General features: G+C 39.7%; 1 protein-coding gene across 2 annotated transcripts in view; it reads right to left on the bottom strand.

The window, feature by feature from the left end:
• Positions 1-23,601, bottom strand: part of LOC103698139 (IAA-amino acid hydrolase ILR1-like 6) — a 37,567-nt gene extending 13,966 nt beyond the window's left edge. Inside the window, exons 1-3 of one of the 2 annotated variants that reach the window (XM_039116102.1) lie at positions 23,509-23,601; positions 22,875-23,303; positions 21,514-21,639 (exon numbers count right to left, since the gene is read on the bottom strand). In XM_039116102.1, coding sequence (XP_038972030.1) covers positions 21,514-21,639; positions 22,875-23,303; positions 23,509-23,565 — 612 coding nt within the window. In that variant the 5' untranslated portion in view covers positions 23,566-23,601. The other variant, XM_039116103.1, reaches the window with a different exon arrangement.
• Between the last annotated feature and the right edge of the window lie 715 nt (positions 23,602-24,316).

Below are 24,316 nucleotides of genomic sequence, written 5' to 3'. Positions count from 1 at the left end.
CATACCTCTTCTTGATGCAATCAAACAAGTACCCTCATATGCCAAATTTTTGAAGGACTTGTGTACTGTCAAACGCCGATTAAATGTTAAGAAGAAGGCATTTTTAACTGAAAACGTAAGTGCTATTTTGCAGCACAACATTCTTCCTAAATATAAAGATCCAGGTTGCCCAACCATCTCATGCATCATAGGCGACTTTAGGATAGAGCGAGCATTGTTAGATTTAGGGGCGAGTGTGAATTTGTTATCATATTCTGTATATGAGCAACTTGGTTTAGGTGAGTTGAAGCCAACCTCCGTCACTTTGCAATTAGCTGACAGGTCAGTTAAAATTCCGAGAGGGATTATCGAGGATGTATTAGTCCAAGTAGACAAGTTCTATTTTTCTGTCGATTTTATCGTGTTGGACACACATCCAGCTTCAAACTCACAGTCTCAGATTCCGGTCATTTTAGGATGTCCATTCCTTGCAACTTCTAATGCATTGATTAATTGTAGGAATTGCGTCATGAAGCTTCTTTTGGTAACATGACCTTAGAACTGAATATTTTTAATGTGTGCAAACAACCCAATGATCCCGAAGAGAGTAAGGAGGTTGATTGGGTTGAAACCATCACGGAAGAATATTTGTTAGCTGAAGCAATTAACAACCCATCCGATGATGGCTTAATTGATTGGTGTCCTAATGGCACCGATGATGATGATTTGTCAGTCACACCTATTGTGAATAGTCTGGATATCAAGATGGTCAATGGGTGGAGACTGAAAGTAGGAGAATTTGAGAGGTTGTCACCTCGAGAGGCGAAAATAGTACCATCCCATGAGCAAGCACCCAAGCTCGAATTGAAACCCTTACCAAAGAAACTTAAGTATGCCTTTTTTTGGACCCGAGGACACTTTTCCTGTAATCATCTCGTCTGGACTTGATCATACCTAAGAAAAAAAATTACTTGGTGTTCTAAAGAATCATAAAGGAGCCTTAGGATGGTCTATTGCCGACTTGAAGGGGATTAGCCCCTTAATTTGCACACACCGGATATATTTGGAGGACAATGCCAAAACCACAAGGCAAATGCAACGAAGGTTGAATCCTACGATGAGAGATGTGGTTAAGGCAGAAGTCCTCAAGTTGCTTGACGTGGATATTATTTACCCAATTTCCGACAGCAAGTGGGTAAGCCCTACTCAAGTCGTTCCTAAAAAGTCGGATTTGACGGTAGTAGAAAATAAACAAGGTGAACTAGTTCCAACTCATGTCCCGACGAGTTGGCGCATGTGTGTTGACTACCGAAAGCTGAATTTGGTCACACGAAAGAATCACTTTCCTCTACCCTTTCTAGACCAAGTGTTGGAGAGAGTTGCAGGGCATGATTTCTATTATTTTCTCGATAGCTATTCGGGATATTACCAAAATGAGATTTCACCAGAAGACCAAGAGAAGACTACATTTACTTGTCCTTTTGGCACATTTGCTTTCCGACGGATGCCATTTGGGTTGTGTAATGCACCTGCAACATTCCAAAGATGCATGCTCAGCATCTTTGAAGACATGAACGAGAAGTTTTTGGAGTGTTCATGGATGACTTCTCCGTTTTTGGTGACTCATTTGATGATTGCTTGTCACATTTACAAGCAGTCTTAGCTCGATGTATAGAAAAGATTTTGATACTGAATTGGAAGAAATGCCACTTCATGGTACCAAAGGAAATTGTCCTAGGACATATTGTTTCATCGAAGGGCATGGAAGTAGATAGAGCTAAGATTGATTTAATTGCTAAGCTACCTGCACCCAAGACGGTTAGAGATGTTCGATCATTTTTGGGTCACGCCGGATTTTATAGGAGGTTCATCAAGGACTTTAGTGTCATAGCTCGACCATTATGTAACCTCCTGTCCCTTGACACACCGTTCAATTGGACTGAAACCTGTCAAGATGCATTCGAAAAGTTGAAGTCTATGCTTAGCACTGCACCCATCGTACGACCACCCGATTGGTCATGACCTTTTGAGATCATGTGCGACGCTAGCGACTATGCGATAGGAGCTGTCCTAGGACAACGCAAGGATAATAAGCCATATGTCATTTACTATGCAAGCAAAACCTTAAACGATGCTCAAATGAATTACACCACTACCGAAAAGGAATTGCTTGCAGTAGTTTTGCATTAGACAAATTTCGTTCTTATATCCTTGGTGCCCCTATTGTTATCTTCACGGACCATGCAGCGCTAAAATATTTGCTGGATAAGAAAGAGGCCAAACCACGCTTAATACGATGGATACTCCTACTCCAAGAATTTGACATCACTATCAAAGATAAAAAAGGAGTAGAGAATGTGGTTGCTGACCATTTATCACGGCTAGTTTTTCATGATTCGGTGCCACAGTTTCCTATCAAGGACTCATTCCCTGAAGAGCAGTTGTTTGCACTCTCTACTGTGCCATGGTACGCTGACATTGTAAATTTTCTTGTTACGAACCGGATTCTGGAGCATTGGGGGTCGACAGATAGAAAAATTTTTTTGCACGAAGGAATTATTACTACGATGAACCCTATTTGTTTAAATATTGCAATGACCAAATTTTTAGACGATGCATGCCAGATCATGATATACAAAGCGTACTTTCTTTCTGCCACACTGATGCTTGCGGTGGATACTTTGCCTCTAAGAAAACTGTTGCAAAGGTTTTGCAATGTGGTTTCTATTGGCCCACTATGTTCAAAGATGCCCACGAGTTCTGCAGGACATGTGATCCATGTCAACGTATTGGAAGTCTAACTCGTAGGCAGATGATGCCTCTTCAGCCCATTACCATTATCGAAATTTTCGATTGTTGGGGCATCGATTTTATGGGCCCATTCCCACCGTCTTTTGGATATGAATATATTTTAGTTGGTGTCGAGTATGTGTCCAAATGGGTAGAAGCTGTCGCTTGTAGGACCAATGATCACAAACCTATCCTGAAGTATTTAAAAAAAAATATTTTTTCACGATTTGGGATGCCTAAGATCATAATTAGTGACGGTGGAAAACACTTTTGTAATAAGCCTTTCGAGACCTTATTGAAAAAGTATGGTGTCACCCATAGAGTTGCTACCCCATATCATCCGCAAACTAGTGGCCAGGTAGAGTTAGCCAATAGGGAGATCAAGCGTATTTTAGAGAAAACGGTGAACCCATCACGAAAAGATTGGTCCTTGAAACTATCAGATGCATTATGGGCTTATCGTACTGCATACAAAATCATTTTTGGCATATCTCCCTACCAGCTAGTCTACGGAAAAGCATGTCATCTGCCTGTAGAAATAGAGCATAAATCGTATTGGGCAATAAGAAAATTGAATTTTGATTTACGTGATGCCGGTCTAGCTAGAAAATTGCAATTGAACGAGCTTAACGAGATTCGCTGAGATGCTTATGATAATGCAAAAATTTGCAAAGAACGAATGAAGATCTTACATGATAAATCAATTTTGAAAAAAACTTTTGAACCTTTGCAAAAAGTTCTTTTATACGACTTCTGCTTACATCTGTTTCCTGGTAAGTTGCGATCGAGATGGACAGGTCCCTACATTATAAAAACTGTCTTTCCATATGGGGCTGTTGAGATTGAGAATCCATAGGATGGTACGATATTTAAGGTGAATGGACACAGACTTAAACCTTTCCTTGAGAATTTTGCAGATGAAGAAGACTCCTTTTCCTTGGGGGAGCCTTCTTATGACTGAGCATGAAGGCAAAGGTATGTGTATATTAGTTAGAATTATTTTTTTTCTAGTTTTGTAGGTCTTATTTTCTGGATATCAACAGCTCAAGGTATTCCTCTTCTCTCCAATATTATTTTCTCTACTGTCTCTCATATATAGTTTTCTTGTATCTATTACATTGAGGACAATGCAATGTTTAAGTTGGGGGGAGGAAAATATTTTGCCAAAAAAAAAAAAAATTTTGTTTTTGCATTTGATTTATTCTATTACTTTCTTTTCTAAGCAAATGCACATGTATTTTCATATTGAGTTTGTGCAACTATTAAGGCAAGGAACACATGCATACTATGACTGATCAGAGACCTATTATTAGATCCCCGCACATGTACTTAATGATTATAGGAAGACCTCAGGAGTTCACATTTGTTTAATGCATTTTTATTAAGCCGTATCTGTAAAAGAAGTACGAGTATCCTTGTCTGTACTATAAGGTTCACGATTTGGTTTTCACATAAAGATAGAGGTTGAATACCCTGACTAGATCACCTAAGTACCTTACGATCCAACCTTGGTTGACCTATAGTCACGATGCAGTCACGTATATAATAAAAATATCTATATGGTTCAGTCTGCCTTCTCTTCTCTTGCAAAATTATTATTAAAAAAAAAATCCTTATGATGACAAGTCTGGCCTCGTGGCGTAGTCTGGTTCGAGTAATTAAGTCCGAGGGATGTTTCACCTAATGTCTTGAGCCAACTGGATCAAGGGTCATTGGCTGAAAGCTTGCTACATGGACCTAATGGGGTTGGACAGCTGTAGTCGTCATATGTATAAAAAAAATAAAATAAAAATAAGCATGAATGAGTTGGTCAGGCTGAACCCAGTGACATGTGGTAATGGCTGGTTTGACTCCATTGTATTGGACCTCTGTGTACCTGGGTTGTTTAGTTGGGATTGATAGCTCCTTCTTTATATGCGAACCATTCTTGACAAATTTAGACAACATGAGATATTTTGAAAATTTGATGGATCAGGCTCTAATAAACTGTAGTAAACACTTGTGAACTTGAGTAGTGCACCTAAAATTCAAGCGGTACCATGTTGTGGTGGAGGTATTAGTGCTTTAAGAAAGTCATGCTATTTTATGCACACTACACTTTCATATTTTTTATGCTTTGATAGTTTCCATGCTTGAAAATATATATTAATTAATTACATGTGTATTAGCTTAAAATTTATTACACATTTTTATGTCATGATGTTTGTGGGTAACATCTCTGGCCCTCACGAGACAACACTCGTCCACTAGGGCAATTTAGGGGTTTAACGGCTTGTTGCACATGCTAAGTGCAATCGTGATTCCCTACGAAAGTGGGTACATGTTTTAGTTTTACGTCTTTAGCTTTAAAAAAAAGTCATAGGTTAAACATGATCAACTCTGTGTCAGTACAATAGTCTATTTCACTGAACCACTCTCGATTGCAGGTTGATGGCCCCTCCCATTCCTCTAAGGTTGGTGGAAAGCGTGAGATCCGAATCACTTTCTTATTTACACCCCTTTGCACTCTCATTTTATTATTTGCTCGTTGATTGCTAGAAACTAGCAATAAGCTAGTTGGGGGGTGTGATGAGAGTACAAAAGTACGATCTACATACTACTTAAATTAGTATTATTGCCAACGGATAACGATATTATCACTAATTTAATATTATATTTTTGATTGGGTGCAGGTGATCATAAATCAAAGTTACAATGCGCATTTAGTATATATTGGGCCTAGACAAATGCATAACTCAGACCACATACGCCCAACCTCGTCATGGTCTGATCGAACCCACCATTCATCAAGCACACTTGCACTCGAGGGATATATGGCAGCCATCCTAAGGCAACGCGCAATGGGACATCCGAGGGCTTAGATTTATCAAGCCGAGAAGATCCAAAAGGAAGAAAGTGGCCACATCAGCGATCATCCTGTGATCAACGAGTCTCCTCCACGGCGTCCGAGCTTCTTCTCCCACGTGCATCTCCAGCATCCCGCGATCACCTCCCAGAGCTCAGGATCCCACGCTTCTCACGCAATCCATCCCGCGGCCAGCTCTTCAGCCATTCCTTTTCCGCGTGTGAGCCAGCGTCCATTCCCATTCTCGCGATCGTCCCGGCAGCCGCATCCCATGCTTCCGGACTCGTATCAGATCCCGCAGCATCCACGATCAGCTCCCGATTCATCTGCGCATCCCAGCACAATCCGCATGTCGTCCTCAGCCAAGATCAGCGTCCATTCTTTTCGGATCCGCCTCCCAGCTTCTTCCCGGCCGTCCGCTCATCCCGCAAGTCCCGTGATCAGCGTCCGCTTCCTCCTCCGTTCCAACGCTCGTGAGCATCTCGGCAAGCATCCGCATCCCAGATTCCAGCGTCACAGCCGGAACTCGCATCCGAGTATCCCGCGGCCAGCCGGGACGCGCATCCCGGATGACCGCTCCTTCCAAAAAAGTTCCAACATGCTTAGTTTGTTTTTTTTTTTTTTGTTTTTATTTTTTGGGAATGTTTCCTGGAATCAAAGGAACGGGGGGAAGATGGTTATAAGAGGAGCTCTCTCGGCTGGGAGGGGGGCTTATCTGGGAGCTTTCAAAAAGACAAAAGAAAGAAAAAAACAGAGGAGGTAGGAGAGGAGAGAAACAAGGCATCCCCTGTTTCCGAAAAGAAAAAAAAAGAAAAAAAAAAGAGAGATGTTAATGTTTTTAATGAGAGGCTAAGTTCCTCGGTGAAGGGTGATGGAGGAACCTTTGATGTACTATTTTTTCTGAAGTAAACTCTGAACCTTTGCTCTTATTGATTTATATCTTTTGATGTGCTATGGACTCTTGCATAGTTAATTTACTAATAGTTCTTTAATGGTTTATGTCTACTGATGCATGAACTGCTTTAGTATTTGACTTATCGTAGACGTACAGGCACGATGAATGCTTAGAAGTTGAGTTCATGTATTCTCGAAACACATACCATGATTAGATCTATTCCACTGTTAACATTCAATCAAGAATCATAAAGTTTATTTCTTGAATACAGTATCATCAAAGGGGAACCCGGATCCCTAACCATCTCTCCTTTACTGAATTTTATTTATCTGCTTATTAATCTTTACTTCTAAACTTCTAAAAACCATCTGAAATCACATCTGAAATTACACTGATAATTCATAGACCGCTCCCTGAGGAATCGACCTCGGACTTCCGAGAATTTATTACTTGTACAACTCTCCTATACTTGGGAGATTAGTTTCGCGAAAGCATTTTTGCGAGCGCATCAAAATATATGTAGTATATTTCTGTATATTAAATATTTGTAATTTAAATTTTCATAAGTAACATTTGTATGAATTAGTTTTGTTTAATAAGATAACAATAAAGTGAATATTATATTGGTAAAAATATATTTAAAACTAAATTTCGGAATACCGAAAATAATGTATATTAAATTTCTGTAGAATAAATTATAAAAGGAAATTTTTATTATTAAATATCTGTACATATTATATTTTAGCATCTTCAATTTTGTGTACTAAATTTTTGGGCATATTATATTTTAGTATTTCAATTATGTATATTAAACTTCTGGGACTTATTTTTTCTCAAATAAAAATTATGATGTTTCAGCTATTGCGAAGAAATATTTCTATAAAATAATAATCTAAAATCCAGAACTTAACAAGATGCTAGAATTTAATTTAGCATATCCTATGACATACTCATTTGTATAAATAAATATACAGAAATTGACATTTAGGTAATATTATTGAAGTTGGCTAATCACATGCACAATTAGGGATCTTGTTGGTGTCGGCCAATTGTTAGGCTCTATCAAGGTCCTAGGCGTTCGAAGACTTAAAATTTTATTTTAAAATTTATCATGACCATATTTTTATAAAAATAAAATTCTTGGAATAATAGATCTTGAATATTTATCAGGATTAGTTGGACTTGTTTACTTTGTGCTAGCAAGGTAACTAATGATTCACTTTTTCTAGAGCTTCTTGCTTATTTGCCTCTATATTTGATGTCCATAAGTTATAAATTAACTAATATGTAAAATTTGAATTTTATGGAATTTTGTTAAAAATATGTTTTCAATTGAAAATATATTTGTAAATCAAAAGTATTGCTTTTACTTTTATTACCAAATATTATGTATGTTTCTTTAGAAATCTTTTGTTAATTGCGTATACCAAATAAAGCAGAATCGATACCGACAAGCATGCCAATTGATGACTGATACGATACTTGTCCCTATAGTAACATACAATTGCATACCGAAACCAAGGGGAGGGAGAGGGAGAGGACCGAAGAGGAAGAAGGAGAGGAAGGGAGAGAGAGAGAGAGGTGGGAGAGGGATAAGGAGAGGAAGTCGGGGAGAGGATCAAAGCCATGCCCCTGACCGAAGCTCTCAAGGATCTGGGTTAGAGTTTTGCCTACCTGCTTCTTCTACTTCTAGAGTTTCAGAAGAGGGAGAGATAGAGAGAGGGGGGACTCACCTGGCTGGGAGGGCTTCAGGCATGTAACTGTTGGAGTTGGAAGCTTCAAGCTTTCATTTTAGAGTCGAGGGGGCCAGTAACGGGGTTCAAACATGATGAGAGAGAGAGAGGGGGCGAGGGTGACTCACCTGGCCAGGATGGCTTTGAACAGGGCCGTTAGGAGAGTAGAAAGCTTCGAGCCTTCATTTCAGAGTTAAGGGGGCCAGTAACAAGCTTCGAATGTATTTATCTTGTTTCGACATGATGAACCATACCGATAACCAACCAATCCGATTCAATATGCCCCGAATCAGCCGGTTTAGCATAGTTTGAAAAATGCTAGTGCATGCATTATTTCGAATATGATATTTAAATGATTTATGGATCATTTTAATATGTCATAAAATTTAAACTCTCATCCTAATTATGTTTTGGGCCCCGACCTATAGAAGTTCTAGATTGGCAGTTTGATTATTCCAAAACTCACTATTCTGGCACATTCTGCAAGGTACAAATATGGTATTCTAATCTCGGTACCAAACTCCGTACAGTATCACACTAGCACAGTATCGGTACTCGGTATTTTTTACGTTATGAAATTTTTTTGATGTACCAAGTGTCGATATGCCACCATACCCAGTACCATTACTGAATCGGTATTGTACGGTACATTCCGTACTGTCCGGTTTGGGCCGATACGGTATACTTTGATTACAATGTTACCCTTAATGATCTTTGTCTCTCAGATTGCAGATTCCGTTAAGCCCATGAGGCCCAAGCCAATTTTTTCTTCTATCCATGATCATTTTGTAACTTTAAGACAAACTGAAACAAACAAAAGGAAAAATAGACGCATTTTGATTGCTGCTCTTCTCCTTCTATTGGATTCTCCACAGCAGACTCCCATATCAATTTATGCTAAGAAACCTTTACCCCAATTTTTTTTTCTTTTTAACTGATGTGTTCAATAATTTTGTAAAAACTGTCTTCACTTTCTGACACAAATGATATATGGAGATCTAGTAACCAAATATAACAAATCTATGCAGAACCAAAGAATCCAGTTCCCTTTCTAGGATAATCAACACTTTTTTGTTTACAGAAACCTGCAAAGATCATAGCCATAGTCTTATTTCTCAATGGTTTATGATTTCAGTGTCAACCAAGCGACACTGTTTTGAGATGCAAATGTGTTACAGTTAAACTTGTGTGATTTTAAGGTCCTTCAACATATGCATCTAATCCTCTCCCATGGCATAGATGACAGTCACCACCAAATCCTTCCTTGAAGCAAAATCATCCCAGATCGGGGAAGCTGAGTGTTGTCAGCAGGTAGCTCAGGTCTTCCATTCTTTTTTCATTTTTAAGTCAAAAGACTTGCAACAGTTGATAGTTTTCGAGCAACGTGAGGAATGTCAAAACTCAAAGTAGCCTAATATCCATCAAGCTTCTAGGAAATTAATATACGACCCTTACAAGGTGACAGCGGGCATGACCATGCATTCGATGCTTGAAGATATCCTCAATAACCTCCACACGCCTTGCACGACCTGTCCTTGATCACAATGTATCCATTATTTCTGATGGTCCTAGCTCACTTGACGAAAATCTTTGAGGCATTCCCATCAACTTTCAAAACTTTAACTCAAGGTTCGCCATCTCGATACCGGACTCCGTACCAATGCCACACTAGCACAATATCGATATGGTACGGTATGAAATTTTTATGGCATACCGACACCACCATCCGTTTTGAGTACTGGTATCGAACCGGTACGATACAGTATGTCCTGTACTGCCCGGTTCAGGCCGGTACGGCATACCATGCTCTAACTTGATGGTCATGATTTTCTCTTGGAAACCTTCAATTGCAACGTAAGCTCAATAAGGATAGGTTTATATCTTGAAGGCAAGGTCTGAGGAGAGGAAGCAAAGAAGTTTATGAAGGATATTCCTAGAACAATTTTTTGTTTGGTTTAAAAAAATTGGGAAAACAAGTTTTCCTCCCATAGCAAGCTGTCAATAGCCAAGCACGGCTGTCTAGCATCCCTCTACAAATTATACAGTCCTTTGGACCATAAAATCCAAATCAATTATGCTACTTAGGTATTAAATTATATGAGCTTATTAATTTATTTGATACATGGTTTTTCAGTAACATATACTTAAGAAATCTTGAGTAATAAAATAAGCACGCTTCTTACTAAATTTGAGTAAAAAATAACAGGTGAATTTTTGTACTTTGCAACCATATGTTAAAATTTGAACTATGTTTTTCTCTAGAACATTCTAACTAAAGAATTGAATTGATACATTGCACATAAATATATTGGATAATCAAATACAATACTTTTTTCATTATACATGCTCCATATGCAGGCTTATGTTGGTGGAAACTAGACTTCTTACATGTATGGTTTTTTGTTCTCCATTCATCTACTCTATATTTGACTGTTTCAATTTTTTTAATTTCTTTTTATATTCTGTAATTCTTGAAAGGAATCAGGAAAATTTTGATCTGTGACGAAATCCATGATCTGATTTAAGCCTCAATCCAGATCTTAACAGCATTCACTAAGGTAATAATAACCTAGCCAAAACTAGTCAATCTATCAGGATTTCAAAGAACTTCGCTGTTTTAAAGATTCAATTTTTTAATTCCTTAAAGTATAATAATTTTTTAAGCTTGGGAATTCAGCAAGATGATCAGTCGATCCAAATGAAATTAGTCAAATTCCTAAATAACTTATTTGGCATCTCACAAATAATCAATTTGTTAATGGTTACTTGGAAACTAGAATGCATGCAATCTCCAAGATTTTGATTGAATATTGTCATATATTAGTTTACAAATATGACCCGTCTTCCTCTTTTGGAAGGGGCCAGAGCAGGGGATCGCAGATGCGATCCCCTCCGGCTTCTTCGGGTGCAGCGAGGGCGGGGCGCCGCGGGCGTTACGCGGCAGCCCCGCGGTCATTCCGCGGCCACCCCACGGCCGCACGAGCGGCCGTGGATTTCGCCCCACCGCCGCGATTTTCGCGGCGGAGAACCGTTACGATGGGGCTATAAAGCCCCATCCACTCCTTCCCCTAGGGCATCCCGAGCTCCTCCTCCTCCTCTTCTTCCTTCCCTCCTCTTCTCCGACCGGTGTACCCTCCCGACCGAGCGCCGCCCGGATCCCCCTCGCGGCCACCCCCTGTTCTGAGACCCATCTCCTTGGGTTCAAGCGTCGCCGCCGCCGCCTGACACCGGACCGAGCCTCCCTCGGCCGAGATCCCTCCGCCGCCTCTGCCACCGCCGGTAAGCCCTCTTCCTCCATCTGTTTTGGCCCCATCAACCGAGAGCATTCTCGGTTGATCTCGACCCCAGCCACCGCAACGACCGCAGGCCGCCACTGCGGCCGGCTGGCCGTCGACTGAGGGGTGGCCTCCGGCCACCCCGCTGCCGCTGCCCCTTCCTCTTCCGCTCTCCCTCTCGGTCTTCCCCTGCCGTGGGGGGGATTGGGGGAGGAAGACGACCCTACGAGCCGAACAGGGCCAAACATGGGCCCTGTTCACAGTGGGCCCAACATGGGCCCGGTTCACTGTGGGCCCAACATGGGCCCAGTTTATAAAAAAAAAAAAAATCCGAACCCGAAACCCAGATCAAACCCGAGAACCCGAACCCGAACCTGAACTGGAATCCGAATCCGAACCCGAACCTGAACCCGAACCTGAACTGAAATCCGAACCCGAACCCGAAACCCGGGACCCGAAACCCAAACCCATTAGACCAGTAAACAGATTATTTGCAGTTAAGCCCTTGGCAGTATGCTATTTCAGAAATAAGATCTTCAGTAATTTGTATTTGATCCCTATAGGAAAGACTTATTACATAAAGGTCCCCAACAATAGTTATTTAGTCCTCTCACTCAAGTCTTATTATAGAACATTACCCTGTAATTAAATATTAGTCCCTGCAATAAATTTTATTGCATAAATGAACCAATTAGAAGCCAACCATGGGGGCCCTATTTAGCCGAGTCTATGCGGGCCCATTGGGCCGAGTCCGATATGGGCCCTATCAGGCCATGCCCATTATGGGCCAACTTTGGGCTCTGTTGGACCATGTCCAATAGTATTATTTTTGAATTTTGCTTAGTCTGAAATTAACAAAAAATTAATTAAACTTTAACAGGTGAACCTGATCCGTCTACCTGAAGTAGGAATCAAGCGAGAAGAGGTAAGTAACTTAATACTTCAAGTGTGATTTCTAAATTATTTAATAAACTGATTATGTTTTGATATATGTTTTGCATTCAGTAAAATGGGTCAGACATGTTAAATTTTATTTGAAAATCATGTTATATGCTCTGAAATCCATGAAATATAATTGGACAATTTCTGAAATATATTTTTACATATATATGCATTCTCAGCATGGCTATGATCTGTTCTGTTCTGTTCTGGCCCCGCCAATGGGGATTATACGTTGGACCTGTCGACTTGTAATCTGTGAGGAACCGGTTTCGACACCGTACCACCGGTGATTAGAATAGTGGTATTTGGACACCGTACCACCGGTGCTTAATAATAGTGGTGTTTGGCACCTTGTGCAACCCATGCCACTGGGTTACGTGGCCGTAGCCTATTATGTTGAGATTCTGGTATCAGAGTTTTTGGAAAAATGATAATAAGTTTTGAAAATAGTAAAACAATGTTATTTATGATTTATTTTATTATCCTGTATTTGATCTGATATGCTCTGACCTCACTTTGGGGTATTTTGTTGCTTACTGGGCTAGTGTAGCTCATTATTTTATTTTCTCTATTTTTCAGATCCAGAGGCTTGATCGCACGGGATTGGGGAGTGCGTTAGATTTTCCGACGATTCCTTCAGTTATTAGTCCTTTAGTTAGATTGATTAAAGTATTTGACTTTTGTAAGCATATGCTATTTTGAAATTTTGTAAGACTGCTTTTGAACAATTTAAATAATTATGCCAGTTTTGAACATCTGTATCTGCTTTGATATGATCTGCTGCCTTGCACGCCTGTGCGGCCCGCCGTGCGGGCGTGCGGCGTCTGCCGCGCCTCGGGCTCGGGGCGTGACAGATTTGGTGGTATCAGAGCTCAGGTTTCAGATTCCTAGGGATTGTGTTTGAAATAGTCGGATGGAGCTTAAGTTTTAGGATCTTTAGAATTCGTCGGAAAGTTTGAGAGATGGGCAGACATTAGGCCATTAGACGAAGGTATTTATTTGCTTTTGTTATTGATAAATTTATGTTATTTTACCAGAATTTTGAAATGCTAAAATGCAACCTAATTATGGTTGTAACCAAAATGTGAATAAGTTATTCTGAGAGTTTTCTTAGTAGAGCAATTTGTATTTCAATGATTAATTAGATTTTGACTAAATTAAGTGAAGGAATATTAATCATGAGATATTATCGTGCAATGTAATTATTTTGGAAGTTTAACTTGATATCAGGCACTATGGATATTGCTTCTAGTTGAAGTTAATTATTTTGGTAGCAATTTAAGATTCATCTATAAAAAGATGTTTAAAGCTTGGACTAGAAAATATTCATTGAAATCTGTATGTGGATCATGCATGGAGCTCGTATATAGAAGGAAAATATACTTGGGGATGAGACTTAAGAGTTCTTATTTGGCTCTACTTGAGACTTGAAACAATTAAGATTGATATTTTGATGGAAAGTCAATTAGTAAATCTTGAGAATATTGGTGGATTAAAATGTTTTTGGGTTGGTCGAAAATAGGACTTGTTTGATTTGGAAAAGTTCTTGATGCTTTTCCTTGTTAAAAATAATATAAAAAAAAAAGATTGTTGGAAAGTATAATACTTTTGATTTTGATCGATATGGATATCATTGTGTTATTAGTAGATTCTCTAAGTCTAGTAGATTTACAAGATCCCGAAATGTTTGCAGTACTGCAAATAAAAATATTTTACTTATTTGAGGAGTTGATCTCAATGTAAAATCATAGAGCTTATATCTTGGTGGAATTTCTTGTAAATCTTTGAACCATATTATTAGATTCTTGTGAGTTAAAAATTTATAAATCAAGACCATAAGTTGATTGTGGATTTTGTATCACCATATGAGAAATGCAAGTGGGATTTCATGAGAGGCCCAAATGAGTTTAGCCTAAAAGAAAAGATTCAGGATGATTGAGTAAGCTCCTGAGTAAGTTAATCTAGAATCTTTTAATCGAAGCTTGGAATAAATATCAACTTGTATAATGGAATTGTCAAGGGAAACTAGAATTGGCTTAGTTCAAATTTGGATCTAGAATATGATTACTTGATTATATGATGGTACAAATACGACAACTATCTCAAGGGTTAATAATGACCTAGTGAACTTGGAAAGCAAGGATAAAATTTTGCTTGGATATTATTAAAAAAAAAAAAAATGTTGATGATCTGGGATCATTAAGAATTTTTGGAGAATATTGATCAGAGTTACGCAACGAAAGTATGATGGATTAAGTCAATTTAAACTGGTCAAAAATATTGACTGTGTTTTGGTAACATGTTATGATGAAAGACTGTTGTTCAATAATGAAAGATTTTGTTAATAAGGAAAGGTGAATACTATTGATTCTCAGGTCAATCATGATATGATTATGTTATCTCCTGGATAAACTTTGCTATGTTTGGGTATGCTAAGAAAATAATAATTTGAGCGTATCATGACTCAGGTTAGTTGATTGTTGACCAAATATGGTCTAATTTGTTAAGTATCTGAATAAACCATGCATTATCTGCTCCCATCTTATGATTTATAAGTTTAAGTTAAAAGCTTTGTGGTTCATGGTATCAATACTTTACCTTCTCAGACCTGCTCTTGTGATTTGATGCAAATCATTTTTGGGATAGACCGTTGCTATCTAATGATCATCAGTACATGTTTATTTTGTGAATTACATTTCTAGCCATTTAATGATTTGACTCTAAGGTTGGTCATTATCCTTTGAGGGATCAGCACACTACCATGATAAGTGTATGAGATCTATTTCATTTCAAGTTCTATCCCAAACACAACTAATTTTAATCAATCCTGTTGTGAATCGATCCTGATCCAACCTCGAGCGAACATGCATCAAGATGATAATTTCAATATGAAATTTTACTCAGTCGCTTATCTAGTGTTAATCCTGAAATTTTTGATAGTTGATCCAAAGCTATCTATCACACTGATTTGATCGAGGAGAATGAGATCTTGGATTTATATTACTCAATGGGCTGAGCATCTGAAAGGCCTAGATCTCTTAAATTTCGAGGACGAAATTTTTTTAAGGGGGAGAGAATGTGAGATACGGGCTGAAGTCGGCAGCCCCAGCCGACTTCAGCTCCGTCTTCCTCTTTTGGAAGGGGCCAGAGCAGGGGATCGCAGATGCGATCCCCTCCGGCTTCTTCGGGTGCAGCGAGGGCGGGCCGCCGCGGGCGTTACGCGGCAGCCCCGCGGTCAATCCGCGGCCACCCCACGGCCGCACGAGCGGCCGTGGATTTCGCCCCACCGCCGCGATTTTCGCGGCGGAGAACCGTTACGATGGGGCTATAAAGCCCCATCTACTCCTTCCCCTAGGGCATCCCGAGCTCCTCCTCCTCTTCTTCCTTCCCTCCTCCTCTTCTCCGACCGGTGTACCCTCCCGACCGAGCGCCGCCCGGATCCCCCTCGCGGCCACCCCCTGTTCTGAGACCCATCTCCTTGGGTTCAAGCGTCGCCGCCGCCGCCTGACACCGGACCGAGCCTCCCTCGGCCGAGATCCCTCCGCTGCCTCTGCCACCGCCGGTAAGCCCTCTTCCTCCATCTGTTTTGGCCCCATCAACCGAGAGCATTCTCGGTTGATCTCGACCCCAGCCACCGCAACGACCGCCGGCCGCCACTGCGGCCGGCTGGCCGTCGACTGAGGGGTGGCCTCCGGCCACCCCGCCGCCGCTGCCGACGCCCCTTCCTCTTCCGCTCTCCCTCTCGGTCTTCCCCTGCCGTGGGGGGGATTGGGGGAGGAAGACGACCCTACGGGCCGAACAGGGCCAAACATGGGCCCTGTTCACAGTGGGCCCGATTTGGGCCCGGTTCACTGTGGGCCCAACATGGGCCCGGTTTAAGAAAAAAAAATCCGAACCTGAAACCCAGATCAAACCCGAGAACCCGAACCCGAACCTGAACCTGAACTGAAATCCGAACCCGAACCCGAAACCCGGGACCCGAAACCCAAACCCATTAGACCAGTAAACAGATTATTTGCAGTTAAGCCCTTGGCAGTATGCTATTTCAGAAATAAGATCTTCAGTAATTTGTATTTGATCCCTATAGGAAAGACTTATTACATAAAGGTCCCCAACAATAGTTATTTAGTCCTCTCACTCAAGTCTTATTATAGAACATTACCCTGTAATTAAATATTAGTCCCTGCAATAAATTTTATTGCATAAATGAACCAATTAGAAGCCAACCATGGGGGCCCTATTTAGCCGAGTCTATGCGGGCCCATTGGGCCGAGTCCGATATGGGCCCTATCAGGCCATGCCCATTATGGGCCAACTTTGGGCTCTGTTGGACCATGTCCAATAGTATTATTTTTGAATTTTGCTTAGTCTGAAATTAACAAAAAATTAATTAAACTTTAACAGGTGAACCTGATCCGTCTACCTGAAGTAGGAATCAAGCGAGAAGAGGTAAGTAACTTAATACTTCAAGTGTGATTTCTAAATTATTTAATAAACTGATTATGTTTTGATATATGTTTTGCATTCAGTAAAATGGGTCAGACATGTTAAATTTTATTTGAAAATCATGTTATATGCTCTGAAATCCATGAAATATAATTGGACAATTTCTGAAATATATTTTTACATATATATGCATTCTCAGCATGGCTATGATCTGTTCTGTTCTGTTCTGGCCCCGCCAATGGGGATTATACGTTGGACCTGTCGACTTGTAATCTGTGAGGAACCGGTTTCGACACCGTACCACCGGTGATTAGAATAGTGGTATTTGGACACCGTACCACCGGTGCTTAATAATAGTGGTGTTTGGCACCTTGTGCAACCCATGCCACTGGGTTACGTGGCCGTAGCCTATTATGTTGAGATTCTGGTATCAGAGTTTTTGGAAAAATGATAATAAGTTTTGAAAATAGTAAAACAATGTTATTTATGATTTATTTTATTATCCTGTATTTGATCTGATATGCTCTGACCCCACTTTGGGGTATTTTGTTGCTTACTGGGCTAGTGTAGCTCATTATTTTATTTTCTCTATTTTTCAGATCCAGAGGCTTGATCGCACGGGATTGGGGAGTGCGTTAGATTTTCCGACGATTCCTTCAGTTATTAGTCCTTTAGTTAGATTGATTAAAGTATTTGACTTTTGTAAGCATATGCTATTTTGAAATTTTGTAAGACTGCTTTTGAACAATTTAAATAATTATGCCAGTTTTGAACATCTGTATCTGCTTTGATATGATCTGCTGCCTTGCACGCCTGTGCGGCCCGCCGTGCGGGCGTGCGGCGTCTGCCGCGCCTCGGGCTCGGGGCGTGACATTATTATTTATGGATCCAATTTACACAACTATACTCACATATTGCCATTATGTTTGTTATTTCTTTATGTTCTTATCCTATTTATTTTCATATGGACTCATAATTATCCTTGTAACCAAGCTGAGTTCTGAGAATAAGATCAGTAATTAACACAGCTCCATATGTAGCAATGAAGGATATAGAAAAAATTTAAAATTTAGTACACTTATTGATTGTATTATATGTTTGGACAATTTAGATAATTTTTCAAACTCATGCAAGAAGACATTGGAATAGCCTGATTGTGCATAGGTGGACCTCAAATTCAGGCAAAACTAAGGTTTCGTATGCTCTGAATAAGGTTGTCCTGTTTTAGAAAATAAGACAATCAGAAAATAGTACAAAAGTACTAAGTTTCCAAAATATATGAGCAGCCAATGAACCCCGCAGGTTCTATGGTAATCAAAAGAGGTTTGATGTTCACCTATAAGAGAAACTTGGAAGAAAAAAAGTTAACTGCAATAAATCAGCAATTCAAAAAAGGAAGATAATAGGATAAAGAGAATGGAATAGATGAGAGCAGAGGGATGGAAATGGAGGAGACAGGAAAGGAAGTGCCAAACCTTGCCAACAAAAACCTTTCATTCGTTCAAATGATTCAAGTATCATCTTCTAATAGGCAGCCATAGAGCCCTTCTATAAATTTTTTACATGAATTTTACAGGTCAATTAGGATGCTTGAAAATTAAGTTCATTCCTAATATGGACAGACAACAAAATTTTTTTGCTAAAATGTAAAACTCAGAATCCCACATTGTCCCATATAGCAGAGCACCAAAAAGAGCCAAAAGTCAAATCCTAAAGACTTTATAACTTATCTAACTGAATGTGCCTAAAGTAGGACGTTTGTAGACCAATCCAACTTAAAGTAAGACTCTGAAACCAACATCTAAAGTTACCTAAATAAATGTCCAAAAATATCATAAATCTGAAAGGGAACTAGATTTTTAACCTTCTCTTCTCCACACACCCACAAGTGAACCTAGAGGTTTTATCTCATGAATGAACAAACAAAACTATATGTTGACAGTTATATACACCACTTTTTATTACACCTATTATGAATGTCATCTATTTGAGAGAGGGAGATAGTGAGGGTTGACTGCATGAAGTGAAAGCAAAAGTTCATTTGATAAACTCATGAATGAACAAAAACATTTTATCAGGGTGAAAATTCTTAGCACAAAGCAGTACAAAGGGTGTCCCGAGTACCAATCCAAATAAGTACAACCAGTACAAACCAGCACAAATCAGTACGTAAGACTCTAGATTGGTGTACTGATAACCTAGTCATAGCTAATCATTCAGTTACAATTTCAAATAACTCTGTGCACTTTCCTATAGTTTAATATCACTTTTCTGAAGCTTTGAAATCCAGTGAGGTGATTGATCAGTTGAGATCAAACTAACCAGACACCCAGTTAAATGTCATCAATTTGTTCTATATCCAGATGGCTATTGGATTTTAAAACATAATTACATGACAATACTTAATCGAAACCTTGATGGATTAAAGGTTGAGTCCTGTCTAGTTCCCAAGTTGACCCTAGCATGGTAATTTTAAGCTGAATATCTGATTCATTCAATTAGAGTCAAATGTTCTTTCAAGTTTCAATGTCTTGTTCTGTGCTTTTATTTCCTTTTTATTTTTCATCTAACAGCTATTCTGTTATTAGTTTGTATGCTTATTTTAAACCAAGTTTCTGTGACTTACATCAGTAGTTAATGTAGACAACCATATAGCTTATACAAATGCACCTAAAGCCTTAGTCTCATGAATGAACAGATAACATGTTACGGAGGATATCTCTTGACAGTTATAAACACAAATTTTGATCAAACCAGTCTATTTAGGATCAGGGTAAATAAGTAAGTGCATACTACAAATGGAAGTGCATTCAGTCCATTACCATTTTGCATCAATATGAATCTACAGTCTTCTAGAGCATGGCAACCACTCCAGGTCATATAAAGCCTTTCATGTCATATCCAATTGAGAGACATAAATTTATTGCATGACCATGGACAATTAAATTTTTACAACATGGATCAAAACATATATTCAGAACGTCTCAATGCAAACTGTATCAACTTGGATTTTTTATTTTCTAATGAAACTTTTTTGCTGAAATGTGTTACAAAGAGCCTTCTGCCATTTTAAGATTATATTATCATCTTAAGGATGATATAAAATAATCTAGATCCAGCTTGTAAAAATCATGATAACAAGATAATTTTGAGCTTGTCTTAGGTTTTAGTATAGATCAAAGAGTCATGTATCAGTACTGAAGGATGACATGACAATGCATTGCTGAAACAGACAGCACATTTCACAGGGAATGAGCTTCACAAAGAGGACAACTGCATGGTCATCTCCATGGCAAAGAACTATCATATCAAAATCATAGAAATTAAGGGCTCTAGTATTATATCCACCTGTTTCTTCTCTACCCTGTGCTAATTAAATATGTTTAACATAGTTAAAGTAATTAGCAATGAAGCAACAAGGAAAGGCCCATTAAAGGGGTAAAAGTAACTTAGATTTATTGATGATCAACAGCATTATCAGTGAACAATACATGCAACCCGGATGAAGACATTGGAAAATGGAAATAAAACCACTGAGTGTTCATCAGTTGAATGATAACAGACTCTCTCTCTCTCTCTCTCTCTCTCTCTCTCTCTCTCTTCTCACTCCCATTCTTCTGAAATTTAACTATATTATCTTTTCTTCTATATGAACGTGTTCAATTACACATTCTTTGACCAAAATTATTCTCCAAGTAATGTAATTATTCTTGGTAGTATGCCAAACTTGGGCTTACACCATCTAGAACCAAAAGATAAGGGAAACTCACAAATCAATTTTGTGCATGCAGCATATACATCCTCATTGTACTATGTATAGATCTCCAAAATTACAGGATTTCTTGCCAACGAATCTTGTAAACTCAACCAGGAAGTTGTAGTTGTCAAACATAAGTACCTTAGAAATAATGATATGCAATATGTCTTAAAATTAACCAATGGTATCATCTATACTGTTATGGAATATATTAATGGTATAGTTAATGTTCAAAGCAGGACATTCAGGTCAAAATAACAGGTCTTCCTTGGAAACAAAGATGCCATGAGATTTTTTATTGAGTTCAAGCTCATAAATGGCATCTCCTTATTTCCTTGTTATGAAGCTCTAGAATTTATATTTGTATCGACCTTCTATCCTTACTCGATCCATATTCTATTGATGTGCACACACATGTGCACAAAAAAGACATACATGCACATAGAGAGAGAAAGAGAGAGTTATTTAAAATTGCAAGTTGTCATGAATATATCCTACAAGGTAACGTGTGTCTAGCATTTCCAGTTTCCTAGAGGATATTTCACCTGAGTGAAGAGAAGTAAACACAGACACACACACACACACACACATAGGCACACACGTACACACACAAGCACACGTGCGCACACACACAGACATAGGCGCACACGTGCGCACGCACACACACAAAGAGAGAGAGACTTATGTTGGACCACAAGTCCTCATGAATATTATCCTACTAGGTAGAGTTGTATATAGGATTTCAGGATCTCGGAAGATATTTAACCAGAGTGAAAACAACAAAAGAATTGCTGAAGTAAGAAATATAGGTATCTGTATCCAATAAATTCTAGCAAGGAACAGGTAAAAACCTTTAGATGATGTTCACGGATCTTTAATATCTTGGCTGCACCAAGAAGCATTGCGACATGCGCATCATGTCCACAAGCATGCATTTTACCAGGAACCTTACTTTTGTGTTTCCACTCAACAGCTTCCTGAAATGGAAAATTTATAAAAATAAAAAAGAATGAAAAAGAAAGAAAAAATGAACACCATTTTCACTCAATAATTGGTTTTTTGGTCATCACTGATGTAAAAGACTTCTCTAGAGAAATTGGCTACAGAGACCCAGAATAAGTTAATCAGCAGAAAACAAGCTACAAAATAATAGAGAACAACATGTTGGTAATATACAGTGTAAACATCTAATTCTCACAAAATGCAAAAGCTACAAACCCCATTGGCTGATTTGTACATTCATCTTCAACCTTGAAGCACGCCTTCGCACAATCTGCATGAGATAGAAACCTTGTCCAGATTTCCTTACACCTTTTTGGTAATAAGATCATTCTATGGAAGTTTCACCATCACTTACTGCCTTAAAATTTTTTTTAGGTATTCTATCCCACTAGCTCTCACCGAGTATGCCAAAAACATATTTCCTGGGAAACTAAAATATGGCCAATTGGGTCGCTGGCATGCCAGATCGATCCAATCAATCAATGGTTTCGATCTATCAGGAGACAAAGTTTGAACTTTCCTCAGTAAGTGGACTTCACAATTTCTAATAGAATGCGAATAACTCAAGGGTAGAAAGCACAAAGAGAAGTAACAACTTAAGTGACACAAACCAATAACATCGATTACAAAAGGATAATTGAGCAGAAGACAGGAGATTCTTCAGGTGGAATGGCAATCACACTGAAGACTCAAGATACAAGATATTCATGGAAGATTCACTCGATAAAAGCTCTCTGAAAAAAAGTTTCTTGGTAGTTGGAAAAGTTGGAGATCCCCTTGATCCTAGCTTCGCTTCCTTTTTTAATTCAGTAATTGCAAGAAATTGACTGCAGACAAATGCCTTGATAAACTGTCAAAGCCCAAATTGCAGCCTAAGCTACGATCAGTTTTGGGAATTGCTTCGCTGCGCATGCTAGTCTTCAGTTGTCTGTTCACACGGTCAGGGCAACCTGTCTTAACCCAAATTTCCGATCCTCGGCCTTTATAATAAAAGCTCAATAATTATTTGCCATGTATCCATATGTAAAAATTTTGGGTTAAACACTAGGATTCCCAGTGACTTTCCAAGTACTAGCCAAGCGATGCAAGTCCATATAATCACTACGAGGCTTCTTCTTTTTTTTTTTTGATACAAAGGCATTTATTTTTTCTTCTATCAACTCAGAATAATAGGGAGCCAAAATTGAAGGGAGAAAAGAAAGAGGGCTACCTGAATGGGGAGCGCATCCATATCAGCCCTGATAGCAACAAAGGGAGGGCCTCCGGTGCCGATGGTGGCAACGAGCCCGGTCAGCGCCACCGGGAAACAGTATTCCACCCCCATGCCATCCAGCTGTTCCCGAATCAGCTTGCCCGTCTCAACCTCCTCGTACGCCAGCTCCGGGTTCTCGTGGATCCTCCTCCGCAGCCGCTTCAACCACTCCACCGTCTCTGGCCTCCTCGCCAGCCACAAAATCTCCTCCTTCCATCCACCCTCCCCCCACGAACTTTTGCTGCCGCTGCTGCCGTTGCGTTCCCTCCTCTGTGAAATCAAACCGGAGGCATCCCTGAAGGCGCTTCCAAGAAGGATGTCCTCATCGAAGAAAGAAGAAGCAGAGGAGGCTCTGCGGCCGCTGGAGACGAGGAAGAGCAACACCAACTGCATCAGCGCCGGCACCATCAACGCCATGACCGCAGGTGTGTTGAGAAAGAGATAAAAAAAGAATTGATGACCGGAGAGGTGAAGGAAAGATTAACGATCAAGAACAACGTGTGAATACACACGCCCAGGTAGTATAAATTAAAGAAGCAGTAAATAGGATGAATGGGGAGGATGGATGGACGGCAAATACTGCTTTACGCACCCGAGGAAAGGAAGGACAGAGAGAGGTGCGAAAGCGACGGAGCAGCAGGGGCATCATCTCTGTCAAGGCAACGGGAGGGGCGGCGGTATTCGACTAAACTAGTGCTCGAGGGTTATGTGAGTCCAACGACCAGGCCCACCTTGAACTCGTGACATAATTCGATGGAAGGGGGTGGACCGCGGGTGTCCCGGCCGGGTGCGGGGCATCCCTTCCATTGGATCCCGCAATCATGCGGTACTAATGACAACGTGGCGAGTGCAGACGCCACAGACGCCTGCCAGCGCTGCTGTTAATATCACCACGTGCGCCTATTCGATGAGATGGAATGAGAAGGAACCCCGTATCCAAGTCAAAAAAGCATGAGGGCCAAGATGACCCGTTCTCCCTGGTTTATCCTCTACCGTGGCACTCCACGCCGTTCCCTCGTTCGCGATATTAATGTGGTGTGTATGATTGTAGCTGATTGATAGATTTATTGATGTAACTCATAAGAATTAGTGTAATTTAGAAGATTTAGCTAAATCTTGGCATGCCAGATCTACGGACTTGGAGGCAAACAAGATAATAGATTTTATCTTTACTAGATTCTCTTTAGTTTCAACCTTATGCTCGAGTTTAAGTCTTACCACTACCAAATCATCGATAGATGTGATACCAACTACATTCCATCATTCTCCAAACCATCGACTGATGGAATATTGGAGGTATTGTTTACAACATATCTAAATTGATTGTGATCTTAAAACAGATATGCTAAGAGAAGAACAGACCTAAACACCAAGAGTATAGGCCAAATGAATATGGCGTA

This window comes from Phoenix dactylifera, unplaced genomic scaffold (genome assembly GCF_009389715.1).
Source record: "Phoenix dactylifera cultivar Barhee BC4 unplaced genomic scaffold, palm_55x_up_171113_PBpolish2nd_filt_p 000051F, whole genome shotgun sequence".
NCBI lineage: Eukaryota > Viridiplantae > Streptophyta > Magnoliopsida > Arecales > Arecaceae > Phoenix > Phoenix dactylifera.
Note: the sequence above shows the minus strand (reverse complement) of the source record. Positions and strands in the feature narration are given on the sequence as shown.